This window comes from Talpa europaea (assembly GCF_964194135.1).
Source record: "Talpa europaea genome assembly, chromosome: 1".
Lineage (NCBI taxonomy): Eukaryota > Metazoa > Chordata > Mammalia > Eulipotyphla > Talpidae > Talpa > Talpa europaea.
Genome location: NC_140073.1, coordinates 136,577,544 through 136,589,849, shown reverse-complemented (window position 1 = coordinate 136,589,849; position 12,306 = coordinate 136,577,544). Strand labels below are relative to the sequence as shown.

The window sequence follows — 12,306 nt, the reverse complement described above, 5'->3', positions numbered from 1 at the left end:
ATACCCAATTAACCTTATGCTAGTTAATATCTTAATAAAATTTCTGACAACTCCCAAATAGTGGTTAAAAGTGACTATAGTTGCAGATCTACCAGAGTTGAGCATGATTCCATCACTTGCTAGCTCTGGAAGTGAGGATAATAATAATAATAATACCTATTTCTCATGTTAAGAATTAAATAAAATAGTAACATTAAATATCTTAGCACAAACTATGGTCTTCTGCATTTGCAGTGAAGGAGGAACACCACTCTTCCACTCATTAATTCAATTTAGTAGCAGTGGAATGTTATAAAGCCTTCCTGGGAGAATGTGATTGTGCACAAGGTCACTCTGGCTTCTCACCTGAAAGATGCCACCATCTGGTTATAGGAGAAATACTGGTGATAGTCATGATGGATGGAGTGACCGCATGGCTCAGCATTGGCTCGACGAGTGTACTGATGCCCATAAAACCTAAGTTCAAGGTATTTTGCAAATGACATGGACCAGGACTCATTGGAAAGCGCAACAACTGGTGTTACCTGAAATTCAGCACAAATCACTTGTTATCTAATTACATATTGAGAATCTCTTCTCAAAAAAAAAAAAAAAAAAAGTATTTTCTTTTCTAGAATCTTAAAAAAAAAAAACATTCAATACATATACTGGAAGGTAAAATACACAGCATTGGTAGGTAAAATAAATAAGAGCCCAATCACAAATAACAAAATATTATAGACCACTCCCCTGAAAAGAACCACATGAATAAAGAAATGATATTAATATGCAATATTATAGTAATAGGTACATTTACCTGCTTGCAGATTCTGCACCATGAGTAGGTGAGAATTGTATGTTGATACCCAGGTACTGGAGAATCCAGCTCCTTCAGGATTATCTGCACACAACCTTGGCCATGGACAAAGCGCCGGATGTGATGTACCATGGGGGTATCACAGAACATGCTAGGGCACTGATAAGAGGGTCTTTGACAAAAAGAAAATCCTCACATTAACCATAAAATCAAGAGCAATGTACAGTGGTCAACCAGAAACAATGTTGAGAAAGCAGAGCATCCTCTCTCGAGTAACAACTGGGAGTCGATGTGTGCAGGGTCATGTACCACTCACGTCACTCAGTCTGAACCTGAATACCTGTCTCCAACTAAAGCACAGCAGTTAAGGTGTTAAGCACCTTCTATTTGCTGAACATTTTTAAAACATTTTATTTTACCTATTAAAATCCCTGCCGTTTCTGGAATCTGCTATTTCCCACTAAGGGGGCCCCCGCAAAGAAGATTAAATTACTTGTTATTCCATATAAGTGGCAGGTGATAGCATGAGACTTGAGGTCGAGCTGATTCCTAAGCTCCTCCTGCCTCTCACTTGAATTACTGTAAAAACAAATGTTCTCCCCTTTTTTCTCCCCCCACCCCAGAAAACATCTTAGGGATCACAATCACAGGGTAATCAGGAGGCCAAAGATTTGAACTAGGTAAGATCTCCCCAGGTTGAATGTGAAATAGATTACTTCTTTAGATAGTATACTCTGACTAATGGTATAAAAGTGAAGGCCAGACAGCAATACCTGACACTCAACTTATGTATCTGTTTGAATCTGAAATCCTGGGTATCAAAAAAGCAAAATTAAGTGTACTTTGGTCCTTCTGCCTGCTCTGCTCCCCGCTCTGGCTCTGGTGAATTCTCTCACCCTCCCGCGCTTCTGACTGTACCCAGTGCTTGTATAAATGAATAAATAAATAATCTTTAAAAAAAAAAAGTTATCAATTGTGTTACATTTAAAAAAAAAAAAAACAAAAACATAAGTGGAAAATGTGTTCTCACCTGAAACAGTATCTCTCTAAAAAGATTCCTAATGTAAGGTCATTCTTCCCGTAAAATTCCATTGTTACAATCCTGAAAGAAGAGATCATATCTTAGAAATGTAAGAATTAGCACACAGCAAAAACAGCTCATGAAACGATAAACTGATTTGCTGTTGTACATGCTGATCACACAACATTAAAGCAAGCAATGTTCTTTGTTGTTATGGAACAGGTTTTCCTTCATCTGGTAAAATGGATTTGAACTAGTCACACTACAGCAGTTTAGCTTAATCCACTCCTAATCCATTAACTATCTTATGAAACTATTTAATGAGGATGCATAAACCATAGTATTACATGAAAAACTAGTTTGAGTTAGGAAGAGATACAAGTTTCCTTTACAAAGCTGAAGCTCTCTCTGCCAACATAAAATGGAACTCCTATTACTTTAGGAGAACAAAGTTGTAACTTTATACTTAATTTAAATGTCCACAAATAAGAAAAGTTGGCTGCACCTCTGTTGAAACCTACATCATTTTCAAGCCTTGACCTAAGGGGTCCATAAATTCCCAGAGAAAACTCCCATGGGGGCTCCCAGCTCCAAGTCTGCCCTCTAGGACTATATCACTACCAGAAAAAAAAAAATAAAAAACAAGCTGATCTCGGTAGAAATAAGTGTTTCTGGTGTTCAAAATTAAAATACAGAACACATTTTACCGTGGAAACAATGCTCCAAAAACAAGCAATTATATTCCACAGTATTTTTAAAACTACAGGTAAACTATGTAGTAACTAGGCTTTTGTGACTATAATTTAAAACAAATAATTTTTAACATTTCAGTCCATAGTTTACTTAGACTTAAGCTTTAGAACAAAACCCATTAGTAAGGCAAAAGACCAAATGCTTTTATAAAAATTATGCCTAATGGAAAATTTGCCTAATAAACACTATCAAAATGCTTAAAAACTAGTTTTTATGTTATCAAATTTTTTGCTTTTAGTCGCACAAATTTATCTTCCATCACTCATACCTCTTATTTGAGGTACTCTCTTTTATTTCTATCCATAACCAAATACAAGCTTTACACTTAATTCATAGATTTAAAAGTTCTATTAATTCATACATGACCAGCAGCATGTTATATACCTAAAAAAAAAAATTCTAATGGCTGAATTTTAAGTTCCCTTAGTTTGTTCTTAAGCGAAATGCAAGAGCACAAGGGGGAACGAATCCTACCAAGGACTAACACAGGCGCTGGGAGCATTGTTGGATTGGGCAGAAGAGCTGCTGAAGAGCACACACAGTCTCTGGTGGTTAACAGGATTCAGACAATCCACCTGCAAGAGAAGGAACGATGAGCACTTGAAGGTCACAACACTCTCCACGCCCAATGCAAGCTTCTAACATCCACCCCAGTCTTCAATTAAAACTACAAGAAACTAAACTTAAAGAAGAGAAGAAGTTAGTTTTGGGGGTGAAACAATCAAAAAAGTTTAAGGTAACCTTAAAAATACAAACAGATGTCTAAATGTCTAGTTTTCTAAATTATTCTTTATTTTTACAAAACTATTAATTTATTTTGGAAGTAAATAGTTAACTAAATAGATGCATATACAAACGATGACTGGCTATGAAATCAATCTGCAACAACCAAAAATTTAAATTCTAAGGTACTTACTACTTGCACTTTATATCTGTTTTTCACTCTAAGAAAGGTAACCACTGCTTTTTGCTGAAATTCAAATAGTCCAGAAGTACATGAAATTCAGGAAGTACATCAAGTCTTTTAAAGTCACTGTATGATTGAAAACCACACATTCTTTTTGCCAGCTCACACACAACACACAAGAACATCCACCCCAAGTATTTATAGGTGATTCTGTTTTTATGAAAAATGAGTTGATCATCTATTAAAACAAAATTTGCTTTTTTAACACTTGAAAATATATAATGGGCTCTATAGAGATTATTAATGAGATGCAGCTCATTTTTTTTTACTGCAAACAAGAAACAATGATTCAGCAAACAACTTTGTATATATATATTCTTACAAAATGTAAGCAACCTTATGAAGAAGATTTGCTTATTTTTACAGGAATAGATTATAAAAGATAAGTATCCCAGATCAAAGAACATGTATGTACATAAAAACTAATTCACTTTCTGTATAAATGTATACAACAAATTTGTATACATTTATGTAAGTTTACATAAAATTTATTACATAAACTTAAATATTACAGGTACAGCCTCATTAACCATGGTTCTTTTCACTTTGCTTTTCACCAATCTCACAAAAACAGTGGACCATTATTATCAGCACCTCCCTGACTACCAATAAAACTGAACATCTTTTTGTTTTATTAAACAATTGTATCTCCTCATTCAGAGATGGGATTTGTTTGTGAGTTTCATTACCACTGCCATTAATAAGTCCATGAACAAATCTCCCTTTATTTGCCCTCAATTTCTACTTAAAAAGAAAAAAAGGACACTATTACAGCTAAATAATAATGCAAAGTGTTTTATGTTAATAAACAAATCTAAGATCCATTTCCTATAATAAACTTCCCGCTCCTCCTAATTACCTTGAAAGGATCAAGGATACATCACCCATGGCCAAGTCAACCTCCTAGAAATTTTAAGCAGCTCCGCCTACTTCAGTGCTTTTCCTAGTTAACCGTGAACTCAGCTACAAAGTCTCAAAACCCAGCTTCATGACATTATATTGCTATTTCATACATTCTGAAGCAAAACATAAGTCAACAAACTCAAGACAAAATATATATATGTATACATATATAAAAAATATTTAACAATTTTGAATGTGATTTTTATATTTGATTTTTTTTTTTTTCAGGCTGCCAGAGAAGGGCTTTCAACATATTCTAAATTTACACAAGTACCCAAGTGGTCTCACCTTTGTCGACCAAACTGCATCATTAGGAATCAATCCTTTCTCTTCATCACCTTCAGTTTTGCTTCCTGACTTGCCACTTGAGGTGCAAGATGCATCCTTTGAATGGGCAAATGGGTCTGAATTTCTCTGCTGAATTCTTCCTCCTCTGGCCCGATAATCGGCCAGCATTCTACCCAAGCTCTGGCTATCACCCAGATGTTCGGCGATTCTTGTGTTCACTAGCTCATGCGAGGGTAAGACTTGAATAGACTTGGCCTGAATACTCCCATTCATGCCCTGCAGGCCAGGGAGATCCCTGAGCAGCTGTTTCTTCCTTCTGCCCTCCATTTCCTTGAACTCCTTATTGAGGAGAGGAGACCAGTAAACCTGTTCTGCAAAATAATCTCGGGTAGAGCATCTCATCCCCTTTTCAGTTAAAAGGAAGGGTTCCCGGAAGGTGATTACTGGGGAAATACAGAGGATCACATCTTTTAATTCCTGTTTAAATGTCAAAGAATAAGTCTTTCGTTTATCTTCAGAAGTAACTTCCTCAGTAATATACAATCCAGTGTCATCCTGTAAAGGGTCTCTGAAGGCTCTCATCTGGCTTTTGGGATCCTGGAGCTCATCTGCTTGCTGCAAAGTCTCTGGCTGCTCACCGCCTAAGGCATCCTGCTGGTCATCCACGGGGAGGGGCAACAATGACTCTGGGACTGATGGAAAGAGAGCGCAGGGGACACCTGCCGCGCAAGCTGTTGGGGCACACTCCTGATGTTTCAAAGAAGAAGCCTCCTGTGGAATGCTTTTATTTTCTTGGTCACCCTTCTCAAGCACAATCTTTGATTCCAACAAACTGCTATCATCAGAAGGTAGACATTCTGGAGGGAAGTCAGGCTCCAAGGGAAGGGGACTTCCGCTGAACTGCTCTTGGGCAGGCCTTTCATCCTCCTGTCCCTCAATCAGAGAATGGAAGGAAGGGTTCTGTGCTAATGTAGGAGGCATAGCAAATTCATCCATGAGGAAAGAGATTTCTAGTTGAGAATGATAAGCTACACAGATCATAAATATTAGGATCTCCTTAACTCGAGCCAACTCATAATCAGAACCTCCTCTAAGCTTAATGGTACAGCCAAGATGTTGTGGACAGCCTTCAAAAAACATCAGTGTTTTGACTTGATCTATAAAGATACAAACAAAAATTAAAAGAAGGTTATGTGGCAATTCAGATGATCAGACAGAATGAATCAACATCTAAACATCTATAAAAGAAAAACCCTTAATAAAAAAGGCAACAGTTGCTTATCCTCTCATTGAATCACTACTAACAGAGACTTCCTATTAAGTAAACCTTGTGGTGCTGATAAGTTTATTCATTTCCTCAAGTGCCCACTCTCAGGTGACTCTATGCCAAAGATCACTCACCATTAGGTAACTGAAACATCTGCATATAAAATTTATGACAGGTGCCCAGGTGTGGTTTTGTAAGCAGCTGGTCCATTGACATTACTAAGTCACCTTGAGTCATTCGACTGATTCGGTCTAAAACTTGCTAAAAACAGAAAAACATTATATTATAAAATTAGAAAGGTGAGAATAAAAGTCTTAGTAGATTTAATCTGAATGAGGAATAGGAAAAAATTTTAAATAACCCTCATATTATGAAAAATTACTACATTCTAGATTACATCGTTGTTGTTTTGAAATCAATATGTGCCCAGTAACAAACTATACTCATGCTAATAACATTCTCAGAAGGCAATTATGCATATGCATTGGCAGGGGCTAAGGAATGGGGGTGAGGTTTGTGGGGGAGGAATTAATTGGCCTCTACTTTCAAGAGGCTAACTTTTCTTAGGAGAGAACATTGTCTGCTTGTACAACTCTCCAAGCAAAATGAAGGCTCAACAAATATTTCTTAATAACTAATGTCTATTACACCTCTGGTTTTGAAGACACCTATCATGAGTGCTAACAATACAGTAATATAATAAATCACTTTCTGAGTGATTCTCCACTCTTTAAATAATAAAATAGCTGTCATGCCTTCTGTCCTACTTTCTATATGTATGGCACAGCAAACAAATAAACAAAGATCCATGAATATCAAATGCACATGCATATAAACACTGTAACTTTTTTAAAATGATGTGAAAGTAGAAAAAATAAGAAAACTCACTGATTTTACATTAATAACCAATGTAATGCCATGTTCCAGTAACATATCCTGGGCAATCCGAGACACTGTTTTCTCAACTAAAACCAACGTTGGTCGAACATCAACTATTCGCTGAACATAATTCTTTAAGAATTCCCTTTCCTAAGGAAGAAAAATCAGAACTATTATAGTTGGTACAATTCAACTTCTAGACATATTAAAATATCGAGATACTTTATTAATATTAACCTCAGTCTAAGTTTTTTATCCACATATAAGTATACATGCAAATTAATACAAATACAAGTAGGAATATTATTCATAATTCTAAACTGCTGATTATACTTGTAGGGTAAATGAAGTTAAAAATCAGGCTTTTTATGCTCTCCCGCTGCCAGTGTGGATGCCCGAGGCTGCGAGGCGTGGGCACGGGCACGCCTGCCATGATTATGGACACCTGGGTCCAGGGAACATGGGTGTGAGCAATGCAGGCACCTATGACGAGATCAGGGATAAAAGAGCAGTGTCACCTCGAAGACCACTCTGAAGAGGACCACACTGAGGCAAGACCACGAGACAACACAAAACTGAGAACACCAGGGTAAACACCAGAGAGGCCAGAGATTTGTGCCGTCCTGCCGAGCCTGTCTGCCTAGCCTGGCTTGGCACTGGAATATTGAAAGACTTTTAGGAGAAATTCCATTCTCTGACTCTGACTCACTAACTTTACTTTGAAGGATTTTCAGTTCTTACTGACCTATAATATAAAACCCAATGATCTTATTAGTTAGTTCTGAGAGGTTAAAATAAAACAAGAACAAAAAACCTAATCTTGCAACTCCGCAAATGAGAGCAATTCCTAATTTTTTAATACAATAAGGGACTCCCCCTTTAACATTCTGAAACTAGCCAGACTGTCTCTTCCTTTGAATATCTGATAAAGAACTCTTTAATACATGCTATTTCATTTACTTCCTAATTTCAACCTCCCAATAGATCCATCCAGAACAGCTATAAAGATCTAAAGCAGAAGGTTTAGTACAATTTCATGACAAAGGTTTATTGTCAAAGCAAATGAATATTGTAAATAATAATCAGAGTTAAAACAATACAATTAATTGTTTCATAAAATTCTTGGGTTGCAGTCAGGAGACAATTGAATCTATGAGTATGTTGTCACTTAATACTCCATATGTGGCAAGAGTTTGGGATCATGCTCAGAGAAATAAGCCAGAAAGAAAAAGAAAAATACCGGATGGTCTCACTCATAGCAGGAATCTAGAAAACTTAAATAAGGGACCAGGAAAATGAATAACTATAAGAAAGTGAAAATCAAAATCAACAAAAAACTATGAACCAGAGACACTCTATGGGGGGTGTGGAGTGGGGAGGGGAGGGATTGGGGTCAAAATAAGGGAGTTGCAATTGTATGGGGAATATAAAAATAAAATTTATTAAAAAAAAAAACAATGACAGCAAAAAAAAAAAGACTGTACTGACAGTCACTGCCACCAATAATGAATGCACTTAATCTCTGCAATTAAACTATCCTTTTATGGAGTACATTTCTTATCTTTCTCTGTTGGTGTCAGAAATTATAAATTTTCAAATTTCCCCATTATTAGCAAAATAGAATTTTTTTTTCCCTGAAATGTGTCCATTTCCTACTCTGCTTACTAAGTCATAATTTACTGCCATTAACATGATTTTATCTATGCAGTGCCAATAAAGTTTAACTAATAAATTGGTTTTAAAAAGTTTCTGGCCTCCAGTGCAAGGATGGCAAATGCATTTCCTCTCATTTTCAACTCCAGCCAACTACTGTGATTGAACATGAAGCAGCCTGGTAAAAAGGAGGCCTGGAAACAGTACCAGGAAGAAGGCCTTGAGCACAGACTGAAGCAGCAGCATTCCCACCAGGGCCTTGTTAAGACAATATGGAGCCGTATGCTAATTATTTCCTTGCCCTTTGTTTCTTAGCCTCCTTTTTCTGACTAACCTATCAGTTTCTCCTTTAATCAGTTATTCTACATGAGATGGACCAAAGAGAAAGGGGGAAAAAAATCAGCTGATAATTCTATCATTTCAAACTGAAAAGTGTGAATGGCAGAAGTTAAAGGTGTGCTAAAACTATGTTTTAGAGCACTGACGAACACTTTGGGTTATATGAATTAAGACTTGCTTTCTTAAGTACGTATCTGCCCAGAGCATATATCTACTATAAAATGACTTTAGTCTGTTAACCTGATTGCAAGAATGGCGATAAAGTGAGTAAACTCAACAAAAACAAAGTAGCCAACCCAGTCAAAAACTGGGCAGAAGAGCTAAACAGACACTTCTCCAAAGAGGAAATGCAAATAGCCGACAGGTATATGAAAAAATGTTCAACATCACTTATAATAAGGGAAGTGCAAATCAAATGGTCCACATTCAAAAAAACACTGGCAGGGCCTCCCCAGTGGCGCAGCAGTTGAGCACTGGGTTGCGAAGCTACCCACAGCCTCTGCAGCGCCAGTTCGATCCCCGGCTGCTCCCCGGCCACCGGAGGCGGGTCCCGCATGGCTTGCAGACCTCTCCTGCCGCCCGCTGCTCCCCTCAGCAGTGTGCCTCGGTCCTTCTGCCTATTCTGTTCCCCGCTCTGGCTCTGGTGAATTCTCTCACGCTCCCGCGCTTCTGACTATACCCAGTGCTTGTATAAATAAATAAAAATAAATCTTAAAAAAAAAAATTGGCAACAACAAATGTTGGTAAGGATATGAAGAAAAAGGAACCTTCTTACATTTCTGGTGGGAATGCAAACTGGTCCAAGCACTATGGAAAGCTGTGTGGAGGATGCTCAGATAACTAAAAATGGATCCACCTTATGACCCAGCAATTCCAATCCTAGGAATCTACCCAAAGGACACAAAAACATTAATTTGAAAAGAAACCTGCACTCCTAGGTTTACTGCAGCACTATTTAAAATCGCTAAGATATGGAAACAACCTAAATGTCCAAAAATAGATGACTGGATCAGGAAGATGTGGTATATACACAATGGAATACTACTCCGCCATCAAAAAAGATAAACTCGGTCCTCCCCTGGTGGCGCAGCGGTTGAGCACTGGGCTGCGAGGCTGCCCGCAGCCTCTGTAGCACCGGTTCGTTCCCCGGCCACTGGCGAGAGTCCCACCAAAAAAAAAAAAAAAAAGATAAACTCATGCCATTTGCAGCAACATGGATGGAGCTGGAAGGGATTATGTTCAGTAAAATAAATCAGAAGGAAAAAGAAAAATATCAAATGATATCACTTTAGGAGAAATATAGGAAAACCAAGCAAAAGGTTAAAAAAAAAAAAAAGAAAAAGATAAAACTTGTAGGCAACTATAGATCCAAGGCATACAGCAGGGGAGGGGAAGGGAAAGGGATCAAAATAGGGTTGGGACAAGCACAAGGGACCATGGTGATGGTTAACAGTTGATGTGGTAGTGGGTTATTTACAAGGACTACACCTGATGGGAGAAATTAAATACTGCACAAAAATGAGCATCAATGTAAAAAAATGAAAAAATTAATAAAAGAAAAAATATAGGGGGGAAAGTAAGTTTACTATAACTTGTTTATTAAAAAGTCTGGATTCCAGCTACCTAGCTGATCAATTCAAGACATATAGTCTTACACATTTTAACCTTTATGCAATCAGGGTGCATCTTACAATCAACATGGTTATGATCTAATCCCCTGAAAGTTTTCCACTGACACCTCTGTGAGATCCAGAACACCTCCAGGATCAAATCTCTTAGATTCCATGGATGATAACTGTTTTCCCTTATCCCTTATTTGAGTTCTTCACTGAAAAGGCATAGTAAATTAAACTGGAAGGGTTGGTAAATATCTGATCGAAACTCCTCGTATTTACTGGTACACAGCTGAATTCCAAAGAGGAAAAAACCCCACATAACACAGTTCATTAAACAATACAGCAAAATTTCATGGGGCATTGTGTCTTTCACTACCTCAGTTTCTTCTGTTGTTGTCTATGAATTCAGTACAAAGTGACTGCCCCTATCACTCCAGGGAAAATGTGCCTATCACCTATGAATTTTCAAGTAATGTTTTGGCCAAATGTTTCTGGAACCCAATATAAAGTGCTTTTGTATGACATACACATTCCTGAAAACCTCTCATTTTGACCAACTAGAAATTAAAATTTAGTGTTTATGGAAAAAGGGGCTGGGGCAGAAAACTTAAAACCTATGCAACTTCATATCCAGAGCACTAACAAACTAACTGGTACGTTGAGAGAGAATTTGGACAGCCCAGACAGGCAACTCAGCACAGCTGGAGACTGCCTCTAGGGTAATCTAAAATGTGCAAAAGCAACAGTACAATTGGCAATTGAGCTCTGAGCAGTGGGGCTCTTAAGGGACATCCAAGGCTGTGGGTGTGCCTCTCTTAGGAGAAAGTTCTTGGGCCAGGCGCTGACTTTTAATGCCTTTACGTAGGAGCCAAAAGGTTTCCTGCATGAGTAGCAGCTGAGTTAGACTGCTGAGGGTTACACCCCTACTGCAGCTATTTTAGACCCTCTTAAGGAAAGCCACATAGAAACCAACACAACTTCCACCAGACATTATTTCTACTAAACTATTTTTAAGGGGCTCCCTGGTGGCACAGGGGGTTGAAACGCAACCTATGAAGCCATCTGCAGTCCCTGCAAGCACAAGTTCAATCTCCGGCCGGCCGGGGAGGCAGCCCACATGGCGCAGCAGACCTCTCTTGTCTTGCCCGCTGCTCCCCTCAGCAGTCAATCTGCCTGTTCTGTTCCCCACTCTGTCTCTGGTGAATCCTCTTGCCCCCACACACACACCTCTGGCCTGTACCCCAGTTTTTGCATGCATAAATGAATAAATCTTTTTTAAAAATTAAAAAATAAACTATAAGCTAATTGTTATTCTAGAAACATTTGTTTTAGTAGAATAAACTGTCTTAAAAACTAGATATTATCACTGGGAACCTGGCAAGTTAGAGAAATTCTTGAAGTAAATCAATGTATACAAGTAGGAAGAGATAAAAGAATTGGATTTTCACTTTTCTTCCATATATTCCCAAAATGTCAAATGTTCATTTGGACACTAAAACAAGGAGTAAATGAGGTTATAGTAAACTTCTCAAGTGTAACACATAAAAATGTCTTATGAGAAATTGTTTAAATGAAACAAGCAATCACGTTTCCCTGCCTGTCAAATCAACTGGAATGAGTGGTAATAAGTAAGAGTTTGCAAGCATCACAGCACACAATATCCCTCTAAATTACTGGTCGAACAAAAAGTTCTTACCTGAAGCACAATCGGATCAATGCAAGTAAATTTAGTCTCTTCTCTGTAGAGATACTCAATGGAACACCTCAACAGAAGGATTTTAGGATTTTTAATACATGAATTCATCTATAAAAAACAATTTGTTA

General features: G+C 37.7%; 1 protein-coding gene across 2 annotated transcripts in view; it reads right to left on the bottom strand.

Moving 5' to 3' along the window:
• PIKFYVE (phosphoinositide kinase, FYVE-type zinc finger containing) overlaps positions 1–12,306 on the bottom strand; it is a gene marked incomplete at both ends in the record, with an annotated part of 78,410 nt that overhangs the window by 29,878 nt on the left and 36,226 nt on the right. For both annotated transcript variants that reach the window (XM_084252185.1, XM_084252184.1), the window contains 8 exons: positions 346–524; positions 797–968; positions 1,827–1,898; positions 3,045–3,145; positions 4,729–5,885; positions 6,130–6,256; positions 6,884–7,024; positions 12,179–12,286. In XM_084252185.1, the coding sequence (XP_084108311.1) occupies positions 346–524; positions 797–968; positions 1,827–1,898; positions 3,045–3,145; positions 4,729–5,885; positions 6,130–6,256; positions 6,884–7,024; positions 12,179–12,286 (2,057 nt within the window). The remainder of the gene's footprint in view (positions 1–345; positions 525–796; positions 969–1,826; positions 1,899–3,044; positions 3,146–4,728; positions 5,886–6,129; positions 6,257–6,883; positions 7,025–12,178; positions 12,287–12,306) is intronic.